The sequence below is a fragment of the Malus domestica genome, chromosome 15, assembly GCF_042453785.1.
Source record: "Malus domestica chromosome 15, GDT2T_hap1".
NCBI classification, from domain to species: domain Eukaryota; kingdom Viridiplantae; phylum Streptophyta; class Magnoliopsida; order Rosales; family Rosaceae; genus Malus; species Malus domestica.
In genome coordinates, this window is record NC_091675.1 from 4,681,357 (window position 1) to 4,704,681 (window position 23,325).

The following is a 23,325-nucleotide window of genomic DNA, read 5'->3' on the forward strand; positions in this document are numbered from 1 at the left end:
AGAAGCCAATCACAACACGACACGTGTCAATGTCAGAATGAAACTAGAAACTCTCTTCTATAAATAGAGATCATTCTCTCACAATATTTCCTAATGTCATTTGTACTAAATCATTCACTAGTACTCACAAAATGAGAGCTTGAACCTATGTACTTGTGTAAACCCTTCACAATTAATGAGAACTTATCTACTCTGTGGACGTAGCCAATCTTGGTGAACCACGTATATCTTATGTTTGCTTTCATGTCTCTATTCATTTACATACTTATCCACACTAGTGATCGGAGCAATCTAGCGAAGGTCACAAACTTAACACTTTCTGTTGTACCAAAGTCCTCACTGAATTTGTGCATCAACATATTTATTTTCCAAAGTATCAATCTTTATGTAAAAAAAATATTATTTTTTTGGTATTGATTTAGGTATTGGGAGGAATAACCTAATAAAAGCAGCTCCAATTAACAAAAGAATAACGTAAAATGAAGAAAAAAAATAGTGGGAGTTGTTATAAGCACTCTAAAAATTTAAGAGTAATGCCACATCATTATGTTTTTCACACTATATTTGTTGATAGAGTTAAGACCTACAAACACATGTGTGTTATATCTGTATTAGAGAAGTGTTACGAGTAAAATTTTTGTTTTTTTTTTCTTTCTTAGGGTTTACTTAAAACTTGTTTAAGGAATTGAGTTTAGATCTAAGGGTGATGCTAGAGAGATCATCTACTTGAATTATATTTTGTGAATCACATAATGTGGCGGTTGATGGTTGGACTCTTCTCTAAATCATTGAAGAAAGAATTTAATCATCAATATCCACATCATATGATCAAGAAAATATGACCTAAAAAATAAAGCCATATGACATGTGACAAATGTTTAGGTGTATGATAAACATACACCAAAATTTAAGGTGATGAGAAAAATTCTCCCCCCAAAAAAGTAATCATAGGTTCATTATTCTGGATGGTCTACTTCTATACATTGCATCACTCTACTTAATTGCCCTCATCACTAAGCTCACTCCAGTGGCTTCTAGCCAGCTTGATTAGCTAGCTAGCATTCTAACTGTGAAATATCAGATTAATTATGTTAAAAGCGCGCTTCAACTACAACAATCCTTATCGCTTACCGGTCACCTTGTCGGTCCCACGCGATTATAATACATGTGTGTAGCTCAAACCCTAATATTTAAAGAGGTCCAGGTTGAGAGTTGAAGCAGATCACTCACATAGCGTTGAAGCACAAATTAAGAGATTCAAACCCTTCCATCTCTCCAATGATTGTTTTGCCGGGGTTTTCTTTGTATTGTTTTTTGTTTTTCACCCTGCTCGGTTGCTTTTTCCGGGCAAGGATGTGTTTTGAATGAAGTTATTTTCTGACCCAGGAAAATTAAGAGCTTCAAAATACTAAAAAAACACGAGAAAAAAATGAAGCCAATTAGTATAGTTTCTGATCTTATGATTTTGTCATTAGTTCTCTTGTTATTTCAATTCTCCCCACTACTCACGTTGCTGGTGGGAAATGGCAGCTCTTGCAGGAAAGCGTCGGCATTTCCGCCATGCACATGCAACTCCTCCGCAACGACCGCGTCATCATGTTCGACCGCACCGACTTCGGCAAATCCAACTTGTCCCTAGCGAACGGTTCATGTGACCGAAACGACTGCACAGCCCACTCTGCAGAGTACGACTTCCAAACCAACACCCTCCGCCCCCTCACGGTTCAATCCGATGTTTGTTGTTCCTCCGGCTCGGTAGCTCCCAACGGCAACTTGATCCAAACCGGGGGCTTCAACGACGGAGAGCATCGCGTTAGCGTTTTCTAGCCCTGCAAGGGTTGTGATTGGAAGGAGTACTAGAATACCTTATTAGGCGTGCGCCGTTGGTACGCCACCAATCATATTCTGCCAGACGGACGGCAGATCATCATCGGCGGAAGGCGGGAGTTCAACTATGAGTTTTATCCAAAGACCGAGTCTTTGAGCAATGTCCACAGCTTGCCTTTCCTTGTGCAGACTGACGACCCCAACGAAGAAAACAATCTTTACCCTTATGTTTTCCTCAACGTCGATGGGAATTTATTTATTTTCACAAATAATCGAGCTATTTTGTTTGATTATGCGAAGAACAACGTGGTTAACCTACCCGCAAATACCCGGCGGCGACCCAAGGTCGTACCCTAGCACCGGGTCAGCCGTTTTTCTGCCGTTAAGGAACTTGACGGCTCCATCTATTGAGGCTGAGGCTTTGGTCTGCTGTGGAGCTCCGAAAGGGTCTTATATTCAGGCAACAAAGGGTATTTTTGTGGAAGCTCTAAACACATGCGATCGGATATCAAAATAAACGACCCGAACCCGCAGTGGGTTGTGGAGACTATGCCTCAAGCTAGAGTCATGCGTGACATGCTATTGCTCCCGGATGGCACCGTTGTGATCATCAACGGAGCATCTTTTGGGAGTGCAGGTTGGGAACTCAGACAGAATCCTGTGCTGGAACCACTTGTGTACCGACCAGATAAAGCTGTTTGAAAAGCAAAACCCTGCTACCATACCGTGAATGTACCATTCCACCACGGTATTATTACGTGATGGTAGGGTACTCGTTGGAGATAGTAACCCTCATGAAAATTACGAGTTAGCCGACGAGCTATTCCCAACAGAATTGAGATTAGAGGCATTTAGTCCTGATTATTTGGATGCCAAGAACTCGAAGTTGCGTCCGAGAATCATTGATCCCAAATCACAAGCTAAAATCAGTTATGGAAGAAAACTATTCATTCGGTTTTCATTGACGGGAAACGTAGCAACGAATTTGGTGTCGGTGACGATGGTGGCGCCGTCATTTAATACACATTCGTTCTCAATGAATCAGAGGCTGCTGGTTCTTGCAGCGGAGACCGTCAGAAAGGTATGGGAAATGACGTACCAAGTGCAGGTGACGACGCCGGCTTCCGGTAATCTTGCGCCTTCCGGATATTATCTTCTATATGTGGTGCATCAGCAAATTCCAAGTGAAGGCATCTGGGTCCAAATTTTGTGATGACATGAAAGGTATATTATACAGTTTGTATATTGCTCTCTCCTCTTCTTTTTTTAATTTTAAAATAAAAGAGCATGATTAATTGTGAGTTAAAAAAATAAAAATGTTCATAGACAGAACAACTTGATTCCACTTTGCAAGTTGTATTCGTACTTCTTTTTATATTTGTAACTTTACTAAAGTTCTAATTTTTTTCTTTAGTTCTGATGAATAAAGTTGTATTTAATTTCCATCGAACTTTTTTGGCTCAAGTTTTGGATACAAGAGTGACTTATAATGCGCTTTGTTTCAACACGTTTGTAATTCAAGTAAAGAGTAATGTTACGGAAATTAAATTTATAGATTAAAATTGTAAACTAAATGATGTATCACTAATAAGAAATGAGCACGTTTATCAGTTTAAGTAATAATTTAATCATCAACTTCTATGTTATTTAGTTTACAAAACTTAGTTTACAAATTTAATCTTCCTAGCATTACTCTTAGGGAAATTGTTGATATCAGACTTTTCTGACTGATTAATTTAAAATTAGAGTAAATTACATAGTAGCCCCTCAGGTTTGAGGTCAATTACAACCCCATACAACAACTTTAAAACATTTCACTTTCATACATCCAGTACCATTTTATTTCAAAATAACACCTCCGTTAGATTTTCCATCCATTAATCTGTTAAATGCTGACGTGGCTGCCACATTTGTGCCACGTGGCTGCCAAATGTGTGCCACGTGGAAAAAAATAATTTTTTATTACCCTATTGAACAAAAAAAAAAAAAAAAACCAGATCTCCTTCCCCAGAATCCCCACCCGTGCCCACCCTCGCACCCCCCAACACCCACCCCTTCCCCCATCCCCCATCACCCGCAACCATTTCCCTCCCCACTGCGCCTCCAAAAACATTCCCCGTCCAAACGACCATCGCCCCCTCCCCCGCACGGCTGCTGTGTGGTTTTCTACCATCTTTCCCCACCCTAAATCCAAATTTCTAAAGCCCAACAAGCAAAACCCTTTTGCCTTGGCTTTGGCAGCTGCTGTATCTTCCTTCACTTTTTCTTTTTGCAGGCGCAGAGGCATATATGGACTCCTCAAAGCTTTCTGTCCATCCTTACCCGAAAGCAAATGGGAGGGCGGCGGCAATGTATAATGCCGAGTCCCTGCACTATTCCTCCCGTCAAGCGCAAACCCACCATCCTCTGCCGCAAAACCCAGAAAAGGAAGAGAGAATTGATTAAAAAAAAAAAACCTAGAAGACGAAGAGAGAGAAGATTGAAATTTGAAGTGGGTTTTTGGTTTTTGAAATTGTGAGGTTCTACAATTCCTTGAAACTATTGGATTCTGGGGTGGGTTAGGAGAGGCTTTGGTTTTGGATTGAGATAAAATGGGTGGGTGGGTGGCTGCATCTGTTCGAGTGGTGAAGTGGGGGTGGCTCTTGTCTTTTGGGTTGATGAAATGAATAATGGCAGTGGCTTGGGTAAGAGAGAGAGAGAGGGGGTGTGGTGAAAAATGGCGGTTTGGGGAGCTTGGGAGTGGATAATCGGGATGAGATTCTCGTGGTGGTTGAAGGTCGAGAACTGGGAATTTTGGATCTGGGAATTTTGGGTTTTGGATCTGGGGATTTTGGGGGGTATGGGGTTCGAGAGAGAGAGAGTGGGGAAGACGAACATGGTTTCGTTTTTTTTTTTTTTTTTTGTTCAATAGGGTAATAAAAAATTATTATTTTTTCCACGTGGCGCACATTTGGCAGCCACGTGGCACAAATGTGGCAGCCACGTCAGCATTTAACAGACTAATGGATGGAAAATCTAACGGAGGTGTTATTTTGAAATAAAATGGTACTGGATGTATGAAAGTGAAATGTTTTAAAGTTGTTGTATGAGGTTGTAATTGACCTCAAACCTGAAGGGCTACTATGTAATTTACTCTTAAAATTAATTGAAGCTTTTTGGAAATTAAGAAAATCAGTATTGGAATATTAGAATATTTGGTGAATATAAAAATCAAATAAAATTTTGTTGCCACACAAAATCAACACACCTTATGATGCGCGATTTGATAGATGTGCCCTATGAACTGTTTTATATGGCTTCATTTGTATTTTAAATTGTATCAACAAGTCTTAGTTTTGTGTATTTAAAGAACATCACCCTTACAAAATGGGCTATAATGTATTAAATAGATGTGTTACTTTCTCGACCGAAAAAGATGTTTTATTAATAGTAAAGAAAATTAAGAAGTTGAGAATTCAAGCTAAGTCACATATATATATATAATGGGTCATTAATAATAATTTAGTATTGAAGCTAACCATCTAAGAAAGACACCAAAAACTCCCACTTACAGTATGATACTAGTGTTTAGAGTGGTTTAATTGATAAACATTTAGACATGATAATGCAATTTAATTTCTATCTCATCTTTATAGGCATAATACCGTCAAGATTCCTTGCCCTCAAATCCACTAGTACAATGCTAAGTAATTTGACCAAGTTGGCCATTTATGTTTTGTTAAAGTTTATTTGGATTGAAGAGCTTTGGGATGTTATTTCGAATGTCCTCACCGTTTCGTCTCAAAAGAAAAAGATAGCGTTTAGGATTGCTACGGACCATATCTCAACAAAGAACAACAAAATATTTAGACACAAAATTGATACACTTGAATTAGCATCACCCTTAAAACAAGGAAAAAAAATCATCCAAATTCATCAATTTAAACCATGGAAATGAGAAATTTCATGTCTCTTATGTGATACTAAAGTCTAGAGTCTTTTGATGACTAAACTGAAATATTTAGACAATATAATGTCAAAGAAGAGGTTATACCTTTTTACTGCTTGAGCAGTGGCACCCTAACAAATCCAAAGAAGCTATTCCTTCGGGTTCCGCTTCAGCAGAAAAATTAGAGGCATGAGAGAAATCCTAGAAAATTCTCACAAAGCTGCCTCTCAAAAGCTTGGCACGGTTTACGGTAGTTTCCAAGAAGTGGAATGCAATACTATATGGCCCTAAGATCAGAAATTAAGCTGGTTTTTGGATGGTTGCCATATTTTTCACAAAGTCACTGTGAAATTTCATGGCATCCCGCATATCACCTCGCTCGCGCTTGTGATAACTATTTCCTACAGTTTCGACAACCATATCTCATACATAAATCTTCCAAGGGCTAGCTACCTTACAAGAAGGAATGTGATCAGCTTCAGAATCTTCATTAATTCCATGCAACTCAATGACAGAAAGCACAAGCACGAATGCCTTACTGCCAACATTAACAGTGGTTATATTCTTGTGAGGAAAATCGTGCACATATAAGAAACCAGATATTAAGTCCCCGCCCTCCTCGTCTGCATCCTTACCTAGACCATTGTCTTCAGCAACAATAAAGATTACTATGCAGTTACACATTTTCAGCTCAATTATCAGAATATTGATTAAGCAAACATTTGAAACTAAATTACACATGATCATTTTTTGAAGACGATAAGAAATCGACTTAGAAAAAAATGACTTTGACATGCCTGATCTTCCCAAATGTAGGAAATACACAATGGTTATTTTTTAACAATGTTACAAAAATATGACATCCCAAAATTCAATACAAACATATCAGCCACGGCGCCTACTAAGACGCCAAGAATTAGGCTCATTGTATCTGTCATACAGCGGTTCAATCCGTTATTGACGCTGGCGCTTACTCATCTTTGAAGGATCTGAAAATTTGAAGGACATGGGCGCCAGTTCCACAAGCCATTTGGGGTCGATGACTGTCACCTCGCGCATGTACTCCTTCGTGGTCATAACCAGCTCATGGTAGATGACCCAATCCGGCTGTCTCTGGAAAAGGGCACTGCTTGGATGGATATAAACTGGCTGGTTCTCTGTCAGGTTTCTGTAACCCTCCTGCGGGTCCTTTCTAGCAGCATGGAAGAAAAACCCTGCTGTAATCGCCTTCCTGATCTTCGTAAAATTCCTTCCTGCACTCAGAACATCGAGTTTGTACTTATCCATAATGCTCAGAAGCTGTTTTCTGACGTCTAGTGCCCGCCTCAAGGAGCGAGACTGAACAAACTTCTCGAAACACCATGGCCCCGAAAAATTGCTTTCTTTCCAAGCCTCATAGACTGCGAGTAAAGTCAGAGGATCTCCCTCTGCCTGAAAAAAATTGGCTCGCTTCTGATCAGCCTTGGCTTGCTTTTCTCTTGGTCTGTAAAAGATATTGCCTGTCTGAATCATTGCAATGATGGTCAAGATCTCATCGCTGCATCCGAGGTCCACGCTAGCGAGTAGCATCTTTGATAAGGGTGGATCCAGAGGAAACTCGGCCATTTTTCTACCCAATTTAGTCAGCAGCCCCTCCTCATCAAGTGCCCCCAATTTGTACAGCTGTTCCATGGCAGAAACAAGAGCTTGGCGAGGAGGAGGATCCATAAAATCAAAAGTCAAGAGATCATTCATCCCCATAGCTTTCATCGTAAGTGCAGTAAACCCAAGATTTATCCTCTGAATTTCTGGTGTTGTAGTAGGGAGCATCTCGTTGAGGTATGCGCTTTCCGTGTAGAGGCGGAAACATTTCCCAGGGCCTGTACGACCAGCTCTCCCTTTTCGCTGGTTGGCGGATGCTTGTGAAATCGGGGTTATGACCAATGAGTCTAGCCCCAGCTTCGGGTTAAAAACATTTTGCTTTGCAAAACCAGGATCGATCACATAATATATCCCATCAATGGTCAGTGATGTCTCAGCGATATTAGTAGCCACAACTACTTTCTTCTTCCCTTGGGGAGCAGGATCAAATATCCTCGACTGGATTTCACTAGGAAGCGCACTATACACCGGTAAAATAATCAACTCGGGGACGTTTCTACCAAGACCTTTAGTCCTCTCATGGAGAGACTGGCATGCAAAATCAATCTCTTCTTGTCCAGTCAAGAAGAGAAGGATGTCGCCTTCAGGTTCGGATAAGTGGATTTGTAGGACGGTGATTAGAGCTGCGTCAAGGTAATCACTGGTTGATTCGTGTAAAATACCTTCACAGGATAAGTTCTTCCAGGGATAGGGAATGTCCAACTCTTGAAAAAATATTCTGAAAACTTTTCCGCATCCAAAGTAGCGGAGGTGACAATCAAGCGAAAATCTGGCCTTCGCTTCAATAGCGGCTTGAGTAATCCAAAAAGAACGTCTGTGTGGACTGTTCTCTCGTGAGCTTCGTCAAGCATGACCACAGAGTATTGAGAAAGGTCCTTATCAATCAAAATCTCCCTCAGCAGCATTCCATCCGTCATGTACTTGATGACGGTTTCTGGTCCAGTGCAATCCTCGAAACGAATGGAATAGCCAACTTCCTCCCCCAACCGACAACCAAACTCCTCAGCAACCCTCTTGGCCACAGACATCGCAGCCACCCTACGTGGCTGTGTACATCCAATCCTACCCTTTGTCGTGTAACCCGCTTCTGCAAGATACTATGTTACCTGTGTTGTCTTACCACAACCGGTCTCACCAATGACGATGAGCACTTGATTTTCAATCACCGCCTGGATCAGTTTTTCCTTCAGCTTGTAGATAGGCAAGCTCTGCCTCTGTTCCTGAATGGAGAGATTTGATCTCTGCCCGAAACTAATGGTTTTCCCATAGGCCTCTTTCTTCCACTTGGGCATTTCATAGGTTGTTGACAAACCAACACCTCTAAGCTCCTGCGCAAGATGTCTCTCGCCATTCTCTGGCATCGGATCTTCCCAGGGACGATTCAGATCCTTCGGGATAGAATCCATCAATGCTCTCTGCTGTTGATCGTGCACTTCCCTACGCTCCTTAATGAGTGCAGATTGAAGTGCAGCTGCACGCCTCAATGACCCTTCTGGATTCTCAACGATTCTCACGGGCAACATCTCACCAAAATACCCGCCCTCCCCAAGCAAAAACTGTGGCAGGTCCTCACTGTTATCAATCTCCGTCTGTTCCTCAGCTCCCTCTTCTTGATAAAGCATGCCATCTGTTTCCTCATCATACATTGGATGCTCTGTCGCACTCAGAACACCCGCGGCAATCAACTGTTTCGCTTCCCACCTCTCCGGCAAGCTCATTCTCTTCAATGCCCTCCGGCGTGATGGGACAGCATCATCCTCATCCATAATCCTAATCCCAGAGAGGCCAGTCCTACTTCCATGCCCGTCCCTTGGCCCCTGTGGATTTGTGCTAGGAGTGTCATCCTCCTCCGATCTTTTCCTCTTCAAGGGAACTAAATCCTTTCCGGTATGCTGATCAACATCCCTTATCGACAGGCTCAGCTTCTGACCCGAAATTGAAATCACCTTAACATAAACCTCCTCATCCCTCCTCACCACATTCTTAGCATTACTAATTCTCCGATTTGCAATCTGTGAAACATGAACCAAACCCTCCTTCCCTCTAAAACCACTCAACCGAACGAAGCAGCCGCTGCCCATCACCCTCGAAACCCTTCCCTTATAAACCCTATACAATTCTGGCTCATCAGAAAAGCGCTGCTCATTCTGCTGATCCCTATCCCCTCTCTTATTATCATTAAGATCTAGAGCCATAACCTTGGTGGCATTCTTACAATCAGAACCGCTCTGTTTCTTCGACACCTTTTCGGCCTTTGGTTTCGGAGGAAGAATTGTATGAATAGCAGTGAGGAGTGCACGGCCGGTGTAATCGGGCAGATTAACACCGTTTTCCTTCAATTTGGCATCGAACTCATCTGCCGTCTGGTACTTTAGCCCCATGTCAATTACAAACTCCGCCACAACTTTGTCCCCCAACGACAGATGTGTCTCGAGTTCCGAAAATACCTTGGAAACCAAGGAAAGGTATTCCAGATTCTTCCAACAATCAGCAACAGCAGCAGCAGCAGCAGCCATGTTTGGTTTTGGAAAACCTAAGATTTTCTCGGATGTTTAAGATGCAAGTTTGATGATCGAAGTTTGATTGATAGTCTCTGTTTTAATCCTTTTCCTTTTGGAAATGGGATTCCTCGCGCGGGAGAATGTAGCTAGACCCACCAAGATATTAGTCGCTGTTCTTTTCCATTTCGGTTTGGGATTCTTTTTTTGTTTTAGTACTTCCATCGAACATGTTACGTGCATGCCAACAGAAACACCCCATCCCACTGTCTCTTTCTCCCTCACCTCCCCACGCCACCCCCTCCGACATCCCCTACTCCATCCATACCGTCACACACTTCACCGGAAAAAACGATAGAGCAGGTTGAGCTTAATTAACTGGCCTGCTGGAGTTGATGAGACTCCATAGAATCGGAAGTGGGTTGAACCCAACAATTTTATCTTTAATCATTAAAAAATAGATAATGCGTTGACCAAATTTTAAACCAAATTTACAAAGTAACGTTAATTAACACTTAACTAATAAGTTTATATCAATAATCACATCTTTTGGTCTTACAAATTTAATTTAAATAATTTAGTCTACCTAATATTATCTTTAAAAAATATGTATATTGATGGTTTGGGTGTGTTTTGAAAGATTGTAAATTTTCCCTTTGACACGAATTCTAATTTTTTTTCTTTTTAATTTAAAAGATAAAGTCAGATTTAAAAAAATAATAATATAACTGTTACGGAAAAATATTAAATTTGACAAAAACTCAAACTCTATCCATTTAGATTTTGACATAAAACTCAAATTCTATAAATGTTTACATGAGTATTAAAACATATAGACTCCCACCCTCTTAGTGTGGATAATATCGTTTGTTCAAAAAAAAAAAAAAACTTATGACAAGGCCAAAAATTTAAATATGATACTAATAATATAATAATCAAGAGACGGAAAATTTGAGTCTCTCTCTGACAGCGAAACATCTCCAAACCCTAGAAATCACAAATCTCAAGTCTCTTGAGAATTCAAGTGTATTCAATTAAAATTTTTAAGGGATTTATAACATTTTAATTATGAAACGACTTTAAAAGTTAAAGAATTCAAGAGAATTAGAGATGTTTAGTACTGCACCATAAGCATTCACAAATCCCACCTCATCCTTTGAGAATTTGAGAGAACTCAACCAAAAGTTTACATGAAATCTCTAAAAATCAATGCTCCATCAAAATCCATAGATGTATAAGTTTATTAATACCCCTCAAAATTCCACTTGAATACACCTCATGGTGTCATGTATGCGGACGAAGTAAATTTCAAAAGATTGCTCTTTTAGACAAATGAAGAATAACAAAATATATTTATATTTCAGTTTTTTTTTTAATAATGGGAAGTTAGACATGGAATTTAACTTTTGAGGAAACACTTCAAAAAATAAAAAATAAAAACTGTTTGAACTTGCGCAGTAAAACAAGTAGAGCTGCTGCATAATAAGTATAATTCGGTGACAAACGAAGATGAGTGAAGATTAGAAGAAAAAAGCACAAAAATATTGGGGCCGGTAGTGTTAAAACACCCCCGACGATATATGGAGGAACGAACAAGAATTTGGGGCTGAAAAGTAATTGAGGAATTTGCAATAGGCTAATACATCTTTGAAAAGTAAGAGTGCTTCAGTCGTTTCTTTCGTAATTATACCAAGTTAACACACTCCCAGCTCCAGCTCCAGAAAAAATATTCAGATTAATTTGCCCTATTCCTGTATACATACAGAAACGTTTATGTCTTCATTTGGAGGGAACGCGATTAAAAACTTGAAAAAGGAAAAATAAAAATCACCAAATGGTTTTACTTGTTCATTAAGGTACTTAATTTCTAACCTTAAACCTCTTTCGGGGAGCCTGGTCCGCACTGAATTGAGAAACGCGTTGCTGATGCCGGGGAGCTTCACTTCTCTGATTTGTCGTCGTCATTTCTCGTAGCCTACTACTGTTTTGCTCCGGTTGATTTCTTGAGAATCGGAAGAATCCGTCCTTGTCCCATGTAACCTCATAATCAGCCCTCAATTTAGATCCTTCCTGCTCCATAGAAAGGCACATTAAACAGCTGATCAATAATTCCAAACAAAAAAATCACTAAAGCTTCTTTTAGACTCAGCTAACTCTATCGTAGCACCAAAATATCTCAATGCTTGAAATCTAGCATTTCGACAAGCTTGATCGACAATACTAGCTATTATAACAACAATATAACGAACAAAAACCAACTGCGTACCTTCTGCAATGAGCGGCCGCATAACACCTTGAAGGCATTATAGAAGTCCTGGTATGTCTCAAACTGAACCACAATCTTACAGTGGAGACCAGAAATTAAGTCATCGCCATCCTCATTTGCATCCTTACCTAGACCATCGTCCTCAGCAACATTAAGATTCCTAAAGATTGTAGTTAAAAACAGGCACCAACATGAATGATGTATGATTAGCTACAGCCGCTCCATTACACCATGGACTCTAATGACAACACACACGAGCTTAAGGCCATTCAAACACATTATAGTGCTTGGAAAATTGAAGATTTCTATGTAGTTTCACATGTTCAGCTCAGTTCTAACAACTATGTTTAGGCAAACATTTGGAACAAAATTACAATACACGAAAAGCTAAGCAGTTCAAAAAGTAGATTAGATTAGAACAAATACATCGCAATTTCTAGACGACAACGAGAAATAGAGTTTTAAAACAAAGACATTGACATGCCTTATCTTCCCAAATGTAGAAAATATGGTATGGGTAACCAGCACTGAAAACTTGGAGGAAGAAACCCGCGGCTCTGCGAACCAGCGTGACGGAACACCCCTCACTATTATCGTATCCGGCTCTTGCTTCCCCCTCGAAAACCCTGCAACCAAAAATCAATCAAACTTTATCAAACCAAATTCGCAGCCATCAATTCCAATAAAAAAATCCAACCCCAATCACTACAAACCCCGATTTCCGAAGGCGTAGAACTCCTCCCAAGCCTTCTTGGTGCCCTCGAAATCATCCGAATCTGGAACAACAACATTCAGCTTGTACTTAACCCCTTCGATGTTGAGCTCAATCCCGTCCATTTTCTCAACAATGTACTTTCTCCATTCCAGAAACTTCCTCTCCAACTCCTTCGCATCCTCTTCTTCTTCCACGTCACTTCGCTTCCCGCCCTTTTTCAGAAACCCTAGGTCGCGAATCACGAGAACGCCGAAAGCCACGGGGTCGTCGCGCTTCCGCTTCTTGAGGTCCCTGAGCCGCCGGATCTGGAGGTCGTCTTCGGGGACGGTGATGGGGACGGAAAGCGAGTTCTTGAGGAAGTCGATGAGCGTCCGCTTCATCTTCCACTCGTCGACGGGTTTCGTCACGACTCCGGTCGACGAGTAAACCGTGAGATTGAGCCTCACGCGCGGCACCAGCGAAAGCCCATTCTCTATCTCTAGGGTTTCGGTCGGAGGCAGCGAATCCAACGGCTTGGCGCTCATCGCTGTTTAAACTTAGGGTTTTGCTTCTGCAACAATCAGAGTCTTAGGGCGAGCAGAACAAGGAGCCACAACCAGTAAAACGCCACGTTTAGTCTCACCATGCGTAACACGACGTCTTGTAAGGCAGACCAAATGACGAGACTGTCCTCACTTTATGACGTGGCACGCGGCAAATGAACCATACAGGTGGGAAGTATAAGTAAATTTACCACCAAAAGAAAAATGTATCAGAATTTAGAAGTCAATCGGAGCAGAAGTCCCAGATTGAGGAGAGAGACGGCGAGAGAGACAGAGAGAGGGGAGAGAGATGGGGCTGCTGTGTTGTTTCGATGGAGGCAACAGTGCACAGAGAAAGGAAGAAGAAAGGGTAGCCTCCGCGGAAGCTCTTGCCAAAGCTGCCGAAGCCGCCCAGAGAAGGTATAATCAGTTTTCTATTCTTCTTTTTTTTAATTCGATCATTTTTCAATTTGTGAAATCGGAAATTTGAATTCGTTTTTGTGCATCGTCGATTGTATATCAGTTGCAACCAATTTTTATGTAAAGATGTGATTTTGGATTGATTTATAATTGTCGTGATAAAGTTCGGATTTTTTTTTTCTTTTAATTTGAAAAGGGATAGCGAATCAGATGTGGGTTAGGCAGTTCGCCGTTGATTGGCACCCGATTTTAAATTCCGCTCCTCTAAGATTAGAGTAGTTTGGAAATGGGATAGGGATAAAAATAGGATGGCACTGGCAGTGATGATCAGAATTCGGAATTCAGAGTTGACCTTGTTAGAGAGGAGAATGCATTACCATAGTTAATTCTTAGGAAAACTAATGAAAAATGCTTGAAAACTTTGAGGTTTAACGATAAAGGCAAAACTTTGAGGGTTAACGATAAAGGCAAAATAAAGGGCAAAGTGAATAGGACATGATTGATTTTTTAGTGTAAAAATTTGGTATTTCGTTAAAGTGAACAGTATCGAAAGCTTTTCGTTAAAGTTTTCTTAGTTCTTTGCAACTTACAATGCTATCGGATTGTCTGCTTGCAAAATTTCAATTTTCTGGTTGTGCAATTTGCTTTGTTTCGATAATAATAATAAAAATAAAAAATGTGCTGGCATTATGCTGTAATTATGAGGACTGGCAATCTTGCAAGCAAAACCCAAGTATAGAGTGTGAATGCTGATCATAACACCTGCCAACGGTCGTATTTGCATTTCGTTAGGCAGATATCGCACAGTATTTGCATTTCGTGGTTGCATTACTTCCGTGCCCACATGATGGTTTCGTTTCTTTCTTAGCTATTTACGTAAACTTATGTACTGCAACCAAAATTGCAGGCAAGAAGAATTTGAAAAGTCTGCAGCAGGGAGAGCTGCACGTGCACAGCAACAGCAACAAGCAGCTGCAAAGCAAGCTGCCAGCTCTAACAAAGGCGAACCAGTATTAAAGGTATGAGTCGTATGACTGACTGAATTTCCAAGTATTCAATAATACCATAGGACTGGCGGAATCTCTGTCGCTTATTTGCTAATTATGCATGATGCTGTGAAAGTACGGGCTATGAAGGCACTCTACGATGCAGCTTATTCATATGGTGTGCTGGGGTTTTGATTTGCCACCTTGTATAGTTCATATATTTGATTGTTTTTTGTTGATCTTGTGGATGCAGTGGTCAATGGGTTGAGGCCTTTTGTCTGTCTCTCCATCAACTCCCAACTGTAAGTCAATGAACGTTCCACCTAGTAAAACACATTAAGTTCTGCGTAAACTATAATCTTGTGATGGTTTCAACTTTTTGCATATAAGTTCATTTCAATTCCAATAGACGGATTATCTGTATGTGTTGTAGCGTATTGGTTGAGATGAAATCTCATATAGTTCCACAAGTTTTTGTTTTCGTTTTTCTCGCATTTAATCTTCACTGTCTGCAGTGTTTATACAGATACAATATGTTTCGTGGATTGCCAATTCCTCTTGTGCCGAGAACAATACTCCAGATCTCCGAAGAAAGTTGCTGTTATCGGTCGTCATTCATTTCGTCATTATTTTTGCATATGGAATGTCAAGAAAATAATAACAGTTGCAAAATTCGTGCTTTTGTGCGTATCTTAATAATTCAATCCGGGCCGTTCATTTTTTGGTGCTACAAATTTATATTTTGATATTTCAGTTTTTGTTCATGGTTTGCCCCCATCAAGTGGCTAATACAGATTGGATTTTAACTAATAGTGAATAGATATGTACATTCCAATCATAAGAATCTGATACCAAGCAATGGTCAGTGGAACAAGTAATCACCTCTAATCTTACGAATAATTAGGAATCCACTAACTATTACAGAAAGCTTCGAACTGGAGCTGAAAGCTGAAGCTCGTGCGCAGCTTGAAAAAAGTCTGCTGCTTCTTGTAACAATCCTTCCTTCTTTGAAATCAATCCGAGGTTCAACCACGCCTCGTGGTTTGTCGGTTCTAATCGCAGCGCGTTCATTAGAAAGCTTCTTGCTATAGGGAGTGACTGGCTACCGAGTTTCATCAACACTTCTGCAGTCGAAACGATGCTTGGAACATAATCTGGCTCTATCGACAATGAGACCGAGAAGGAAATCAGGGCTTCCTTGTATTGCGATTGAGCTTCAAATAACTTACCTGCCGACAAATTGGACAAAAACATGAACATATTTTGCATCTTAATGCTCTAGGAAAACATTTCACGAGGGGAAAAATCGTACCTGTCGTATGCCAACTATGGGGTGAATAGAATTCAATCAACTTGGCTTTGTTGGCGCATATTTCTGCATCAGTCCACAAACCAAGTTTTGTATAAACGGTTGCCAAGTCCCGCCAGGCTTCCTTTTCCAAATTTCTTTCCACAAATGCCTGCAGAGCAAAGAAGAGCAAGATGTTTACAGAGAAGCAAAAGCATACCGACTTTCAACTATGTATATTGCAAAGGGTTTAGAATTAAAGAATACAAACCTCAGAATCAAAGGGTTTCTCTTGCTCGGAGTTTTTCGCTTTTTGATCCCTTTGTGCTTGGACAACAGTTAGCAACATTCTGTAGGTTTCTATTGCTTGCTTAGGATGTTCCTGAGCAACTTGAAGCACAGCTTTCAGTCTGAGCAGTTCTAACTGATCCACTCTTCCGGCTTCGTCCAAAGCAAAATCAACTATTGTTTCAGCATCCTTGAACTGCTGCTCTGCGGAAACTATAAGCGCCAATAGCTTCCAACCTTGTCCTGAGCTGCCAGCCACCATATCTGAGTACTTCATTGCGTTACTGAAAGCTGCATCCAGATTTCTTTGCACTGCATTTTCGAGGCCCAGACTAAACACCACCTCGGGATCCTCCTTCCCGTTAAGAGCAGCAAGGTTTAGAGAGTTCAAGGATTCACTTTGAAAAGACACTCTTTCAGAATCCGACAGAGAAGCTCTTGCTGCACCGCCATAGCAAACACCAAGATATTTATGGCATTGACCCATGAAATGCTCGCATTGATGATTCACCAAGTCAATAGCTTTATGCGAAAATTCTATCCCTTCGCGAGCATGAATTGGATCTTGTGAGCACAATTTTGCTCCCAACAGAAAAGAAGGGAAGTGAGGCTTGTTCTTTGCTTCCAAACAGCCTGCAACCTTTTTCAAAAGGTTCAAGGCTACTTCATTTTTTCCACAGGCACTATAACAAAGAGCAAGAAAGTACCATCTCTCCGCTCGTCTATATAATCCCGGAAGAGCCTGCTCCACATGATCTGCTAATAATTCATACAATCCGGTAAGAGAAAGAGCATAAGTCAGATGATCCATGATTTCTGGATCCCACTTTATCTCTCGCAAAGCCACCTTTTTCATAAGAATTACCAACAACAGAATTGCTTCTTCTGTATTATTTTTAGGCATAGTTATGCCCCATATTTGTGAATGAGGGGGAAGGTTTGCTTCAACACCGCCGTAGAGTAATGTGCAAGCTAAGCTTTTCTGAATAGCAGCTAACCTCTCCGGATCCAAATTCCATGGCTTGATTAGAGCCCGGCGATATGCAGTAATAGCCTCATCAAGATAGCCTGCCTTTGTCCATAAATTGGGGAGCAGCTCGAGCGCTTTGTGAAACATGTCTGGCAATTTGCAGTCCTCGCCAATGTCTTGAAGCATTCCATTAGGTAAAGCTGATTCAACCGTATCAAGAATAACTTTGCACTCCTTTGCAGCATCTGATGAATAAGAAGAAAGCACAAAAACATGCAAACTAATCAATACTAATCAAAATCTCATCATAATAATCTGATTGCAATCTAATTTACTGGGAAGTTCTTGCTCGATGCAATATATACCAATCTCGATCCAATGCTGAATTATACTACAACACGAAAGCGTAAGCAAATACCTATATATCTTCCAAGTTCTCCCAATGATATTGCCTTGAGTAATATTGCTTCAATAAGTAGGCTCACAGAGTGCATTGACATTACACTGGGAAGAACCACAGTATCTCCTTTCGTGCGCGGCTTTCTTTGCCTAGTTCTCTCCACGATAGCCTTGGCCATCCGCGGGGTTAAATTTCTAATTTCAATACCTTGAAACACCTGAAGTGCAGCATCAAAATTCCCCCTTTGGAATTCAAGCCTCCCCAACAAAGCTCTAGCTTCCTAAAAGCCCATAAGAAAAGGATATTAAACATTAGTAAAAGTAGAGCAAGGAAACCAATTAATCATCAATCGACAATCTTAGGGCCCGTTTGATAACCATTTCGGTGTTTAGCTTTCGGGTTTTAGTTTTTAGTATTCTTAACATGAACTTCAATTAATGAAACACACACACTAACCTCATAATTCAAAGATAGAGCTTCTTTAAGAGTGGATTCAGCTTCATCCACTTGAATGTCTTCAAATTTGGACTCCCAGTCGCCGGTCCTAGACGAAAGGCAACTCGCCGAGAAGTCCCTCGTGGCAAGGGACTCCGGGGACTGCGGCGGCTCCTCGAATTTGAATTGCTCTCCTGAACAAGCACACAACATCTTCTCCACAAATCTTGGACCCCTGTGATTCGATTCACACACAATCTTGGGGCAAAAAAATTCACTTCTATGTGATTTGTTTCAATTGTGCACACACCTGGAAATAGTAAAACATCAAAACATGTCAACATGTCACCGTCATTGAAGAAACAAAAACAAGTGCAAGCAACAAAATTATGAGTCGTACGGATTTTGCTATGAAAAAATGGTCGGAAACAGAAAGCAACAACGTAGATCCCCACAGCAGCATAGGCAATACCGAACAAGAAACAACATTTGCAAACAAAACCCAGCAAATCCGAGTTTTTTAATATTAAAAATAAAAACCAATAAAAATACTGGAAATTAAAGGGCATAGATTTGGAGGCAAAGACCGAGTCTTTGAAAAGAACATTGAGGAAGTTGAAAAGGGCGAGACAAACGATGAGGGACAGGGTTTTTTGAAATTACCCCAGAAAGAAAATCACAACGTGATTTGTAGCAGTCGTGGAAGATGTGAAAGCTACCTCTCTCTCTCTCTCTCTCTCTCTCTCTCTCTCTCTCTCTCTTCACGCTCTCTCTAGTCTGATTTTTAAGGGTTTTTTTTCTTTCAGAAATTCGGAATCTTTTTGTATTTTTCAGGTTCAAAGGAACCCAATGAAAATGGTGTGACGATGGAGGGAAAAACAAATATTACGAGGTGGGATGAGTAGATGGTCAGATTTTTTTCATGGTTGGGTTGTCTTTTTCTATCTGCTGACTTTGTTTAGTCCAGAAAGGATAATAAAATTTTGCCTGCCTAGGCAAAAGTTGTTGCAGGCTTGTAGGCCTCACACATTAGCATTTGCAATCTAAAAATGTTCATGGTAAACTACATGATTAGCTAATCTAGTTATGTTCTTGCATCAGTGTGGTTATGCAAATGAGATTCGTTGATTAAAAATTAATTATCGTTATATCATTGATAATGTGTTGATATTAACGGACATCCTTTCTTAAAAAAATTGAGTTTTGATGTGTTATTCATATCATAAAAGCTAACATAATGTACTAACATGTTAACAATTTGCGTGCATTATGTAATCAGAGAGAGGTTTTGTTGCTTGGATTACTATTGAATCTAAATGGGAGGGAAATCTTGTTGAATGAATTAAATCCAAAATTCCACAGCATGTTGAATTCAAGGTATATAGCTGGGGGTAGCTGCCCCCTTGAAGGAGAAGAGCATGTGCTGTGAATGTAGGTTGCTGACTTGGCTGCCTGGTTGGCCTTTTTATTCAGGGAAATTTTTAGTTGTGACGGGAACACGGATTGTACACCACGTGTTTTTATGCAAGTAATGGAAAATTTTAATTTTTAGGTCATTAACATTTTAACACACATAACCCACAATTTCTATAGAAACACGTGGCATACTACCTAATGTGACGGTCACATTGAAAAATCTTTCATTTATTTGTTTAGTTCAACTAACATGAATCATTGTGAATCATGATACCATGCCCAAAGGCAACGAGGGGATGAGTACAAACTACTCACTCCAACGCCATTGCCATCATTTGTGTTTTAGCATTAGATAGATCTCTTTACCCTTTTTACTTACTTGATTTACTTTTAGGGTTGTTAAAATTTGCTTTGTAATGTGTAGTTTGGTTATTTTTTAAGGAAAATTAATAAAAAATGTTTGAAAATTTTGAGTTTTAACGATAAAGACAAAATAAAGGGTAAAATGAATAGTACCATGATTGACTTTTCAGTGTAAAAATATGATTTTTCGTTAAAGTGAACAGTATCATGAGTTTTTCGTTAAAGTTTTCTATTTTTTATCAGAATAATGTTATTCAGACTTTTTTAAAAACAAGTTTAAATATAAGTAATATCTGTTTATCCGCATGTACTATAATGAGCATAAAATACAATGTAAATTTTAATACAAATACTACAAGGGTCAGCAAATTTCACTTGAATTTTTTTTTAAAGAGTGTGATTTGAAGTCTAATAATCACGTGTATGAATTAAGGTATTATTTGTGCGTGGATTAATTATTATTATTATTATTTTAAATAAAAAATTTGACAACTAGTGATAAGTTACGGTTATTCACTTATTTGTTGTCTGAAAAAACTATTTATAATTTCATCATATTCATAATCACAGTCAGTTCGGAACATCTAACTCCGAACCTCACACATTTTTATTTATTTATTGAAAAGTCTTAATTCGCGTCCTTACCACTAGTTGCATGGATTAATTTATTGGATGCGAACCTCAATGGCATATATTAAGCAAAAGCAGGACATCATGGTACCAATATTTAGATAATAATTATCCTTTTGCCTTCTCCCAGAATCACACCAGCACGTTGCTCAAGAAGAACAAACATACACACCCAATGATCGCATTAAGTCCACTATTCCAATATATAAACACACCCTGCAACGAGATTGGCGCATCATATTCTTGCTTAATTATCGCATTAACAAATTACGAGCCAAAATAGAAGTGATTTTTCTCAGCGTGTAACAATTGTAATGCTCGTGTATCAATCACTTACGTATGTGTAATATTATACTTCAAATTATACTGGTGTTATTTGTATTATACTACTTATTACGCGTGAGTTTGTGACAGTACTCCAACATTTCTTGTAAAGTACAAACCAAATTCTTGAAGCTTGTGAAATTTGTGATAACGTTTTGAATAAAGAAAACAATTTTCTTTAGTAGTACCTAACACCAAGTAGTATAAAAAATGAATGAATACGATTGAAAGTAAAAGATCTAATAATTGTTAAAGTCAAATCTAACAACTAAAACACTCATAGCATTGAGTATTTAATAACATTAAAGTCGCAATATTAAAGTCACGGACTAAGATTATCTCCTCTCATTTTTCCATCTCATCTTCTCACATTTTCTATTTTGTCATTTTTTTTTATAAAAAATTAATATAAGATGTTGACGTGATTTAACCGTGACCGTTCAAATAGGAGAAAAGAAAAAGAAAAAAAAAAGGGAGATAATCCTATTCCTAAAGTCACACCCAAGCAAATTATAAAAAAAAAAGTGACATTGAGTACTGCAAATCACATATTTATTTTTTTCATTTTATCTTTGTTAAAAATAAGAAGAAAAAAAACCCACGTGATGTGTCTTCTTTTTTCTCTGAGATGTCACGTACCAGGGATTGTGGTAGTGTGATCGGAACCATAGCACGGGGAGGAAAGGTGAAGTTTTGATGTCGTTTTGTAACTTTTCTGTAAATGGTTTCTGACACTTTGATCTGAGAGCCTGAGAGTCTCCTCCCTTTCCAGTTCTCCCCCTCTGCAGCTTTCTTTCTGGGAGTCCCACCCCCACCTTCTCGTGTCTATCCCTCTAAATTTTGGATGAAATGCCTTCGGTTATTGTTTTGTTTACTAGCTAGATGCTCAACAGGCAAATTTAGAAGTTGGTTTCTTAACCATAAATAATAATTCGTAGTTGGTTTGCTAAAGTTAATTAAACCTTAATGGTTGACTAAAAAATTTAAAAACTCCAACTTACTACTTGGCATGCATCATCATCTTCATAAAACAAGATAAGTAGTTGGTTACACCTACATGTTTTAAAAGATTTTTTTAGTATACTGCAGGGAATATGATACACCGAAACATAATAAAAAAATTATTTTAAATATCAATGCATATATGAATTGTGGTGGTTGCTTGAAGCAGGTCGGTATGGGGGGTTATTTATGAAATGTCATCAGGCCAGCTGAAAATCTTGGGTTCTTTGAATTGGTTTGATAAGAATGTTAATGGATATGGGTCAACTCATGTTAGGCTAGTAGGACTCGGTCCAAACCAGTCATATTGGGCTGAATCAAAACCATAATATTCGTTTCTCCATGGCTCTGATTTTTCTGTTTTTTATCGGGCATGAAAACTTGGATCGATCAGGTTATTAGTAAGACGTAATTTATACAAACATAATATTTCTCTGTATTTTGGTTTTATTTGACTTAATGTTGGCTGCGCATCATGTGAAAGTGTTTAATAAATTTAAAAGTAATCTTAACCAGTTTGTAATCATGTTTACCTTAGCTCATCAACGCTTGAACCTTAAGAAAGTCACATGAACCTTACGGGCTCATGTGGTGACCGAGACCAGATAAGATTGGAAATGAGTCAAAGTGCAATCCTATGCAGACCCATTCTTATAGCTTGTAAGACAACATATATTTGATTATTTTCAAAATACGACTTGTTAAACTGACGGCTAGAAAAATCAAGCACGAACACAACCTATTCAACTAACAGAGTTAGCACAAAACGCAACTCATTAATTAGTTAACGGGTCCAACCGCTATCAACATGGCTCACTAATATTATCTATCCCACGATTTGAACGATGGTTTCAATTATTGTTACTAAATACAAGAAGCAAACTTACTAATTAGCTTTGTCTTCCAAAGATGAAGTCTCCAATCTCCACATGATCCAAAAGAGACAAAGCTAGGTCATTTAATCTTCTTCTTTGGCTTCATTTTGCTTTGTTTTTTGTTCTGTTTTAATTAAAGAACATTATTTCTATATAATTCTTAGAGAGAATTGCCCTAGTGAAAGCAGGATCCAAATCTCGTCGTATACCAAAAAAAGATTTAGTTATCTGAAAAAAGAGTCTCAAATGATCCAAATTAGCGAAGTGCTTTTTTATTTATTAATTGAGCGAAGTATATATAATTTTACTTGTGGTTTAGTGCTTGTTTGATAACCATTTTCTTTTTACACAAATTTACTTGGAAGACTTGATATTTGCAAGCACATTTCACTGTGATTCACCCTCTCAGACCATCTCCAACCCTTGGCCTAAAATCTAAAATTTTTAACCCAGAAAAGCTTTTATGCTCCAACCCGTCTGGCCTAAAATTGTAGCCCCATATTATTAAAGAATGAATTTAGGCTAATTTTTT

The 23,325-nt window shown here is 39.2% G+C and overlaps 3 protein-coding genes and 2 pseudogenes across 6 annotated transcripts; 2 read left to right on the forward strand and 3 right to left on the reverse strand.

Moving 5' to 3' along the window:
- Positions 1–1,455: 1,455 nt before the first annotated feature.
- Positions 1,456–3,277, forward strand: LOC103415594 (aldehyde oxidase GLOX1-like; annotated as a pseudogene).
- Positions 3,278–6,525: 3,248 nt separating this feature from the next.
- Positions 6,526–10,062, reverse strand: LOC103455889 (probable pre-mRNA-splicing factor ATP-dependent RNA helicase DEAH5; annotated as a pseudogene).
- Positions 10,063–11,352: 1,290 nt separating this feature from the next.
- LOC103400133 (uncharacterized) lies at positions 11,353–13,493 on the reverse strand. The gene is made up of 5 exons (XM_029093703.1): positions 12,874–13,493; positions 12,645–12,786; positions 12,161–12,320; positions 11,767–11,964; positions 11,353–11,645 (listed from the first exon to the last, which is right to left on the reverse strand). Exons 1-5 carry the CDS (start codon positions 13,397–13,399, stop codon positions 11,640–11,642), a joined length of 1,032 nt encoding a protein of 343 aa, XP_028949536.1. The 5' UTR covers positions 13,400–13,493; the 3' UTR covers positions 11,353–11,639.
- A 118-nt stretch (positions 13,494–13,611) lies between these two features.
- LOC103455891 (uncharacterized) lies at positions 13,612–15,522 on the forward strand. Of its 2 annotated transcripts, none has more exons than XM_008395503.4 (4): positions 13,612–13,816; positions 14,724–14,835; positions 15,056–15,104; positions 15,329–15,522. In XM_008395503.4, exons 1-3 carry the CDS (start codon positions 13,707–13,709, stop codon positions 15,068–15,070), a joined length of 237 nt encoding a protein of 78 aa, XP_008393725.1. In that variant the 5' UTR covers positions 13,612–13,706; the 3' UTR covers positions 15,071–15,104; positions 15,329–15,522. The 2 variants fall into 2 exon arrangements, with proteins under 2 accessions (XP_008393725.1, XP_008393724.1); XM_008395502.4 differs by having other exon boundaries at positions 13,613–13,816; positions 15,318–15,522.
- Positions 15,523–15,636: 114 nt separating this feature from the next.
- LOC103455892 (protein NPGR1) lies at positions 15,637–21,808 on the reverse strand. 3 transcript variants are annotated; one of them, XM_008395507.4, is made up of 6 exons: positions 21,556–21,808; positions 18,205–18,493; positions 17,767–18,028; positions 16,362–17,593; positions 16,115–16,262; positions 15,637–16,031 (listed from the first exon to the last, which is right to left on the reverse strand). In XM_008395507.4, exons 2-6 carry the CDS (start codon positions 18,394–18,396, stop codon positions 15,721–15,723), a joined length of 2,145 nt encoding a protein of 714 aa, XP_008393729.2. In that variant the 5' UTR covers positions 18,397–18,493; positions 21,556–21,808; the 3' UTR covers positions 15,637–15,720. The 3 variants fall into 3 exon arrangements, with proteins under 3 accessions (XP_008393729.2, XP_008393728.2, XP_008393726.2); XM_008395506.4 differs by lacking the exon at positions 21,556–21,808 and adding an exon at positions 18,847–19,130; XM_008395504.4 differs by lacking the exon at positions 21,556–21,808 and adding an exon at positions 18,584–19,039.
- Positions 21,809–23,325: the final 1,517 nt, after the last annotated feature.

Bases quoted from the DNA above. Each gene is read 5' to 3' on its own strand.
- LOC103400133 (XM_029093703.1), bottom strand. From the start codon at position 13,399: ATGAGCGCCAAGCCGTTGGATTCGCTGCCTCCGACCGAAACCCTAGAG. The intron at 12,787-12,873 runs GTTTGTAGTGAT...TTTTGGTTGCAG, and splicing joins CTACGCCTTCGGAAATCGGG to GGTTTTCGAGGGGGAAGCAA. The intron at 12,321-12,644 runs GCATGTCAATGT...TACAATCTTTAG, and splicing joins TCTACATTTGGGAAGATAAG to GAATCTTAATGTTGCTGAGG.
- LOC103455891 (XM_008395503.4), top strand. From the start codon at position 13,707: ATGGGGCTGCTGTGTTGTTTCGATGGAGGCAACAGTGCACAGAGAAAG. The intron at 13,817-14,723 runs GTATAATCAGTT...CCAAAATTGCAG, and splicing joins GCCGAAGCCGCCCAGAGAAG to GCAAGAAGAATTTGAAAAGT.
- LOC103455892 (XM_008395507.4), bottom strand. From the start codon at position 18,396: ATGTTGTGTGCTTGTTCAGGAGAGCAATTCAAATTCGAGGAGCCGCCG. The intron at 17,594-17,766 runs GTATTTGCTTAC...CTTATTCATCAG, and splicing joins AGAACTTGGAAGATATATAG to ATGCTGCAAAGGAGTGCAAA. The intron at 16,263-16,361 runs GTTTGTATTCTT...TTTGCTCTGCAG, and splicing joins AGAAACCCTTTGATTCTGAG to GCATTTGTGGAAAGAAATTT.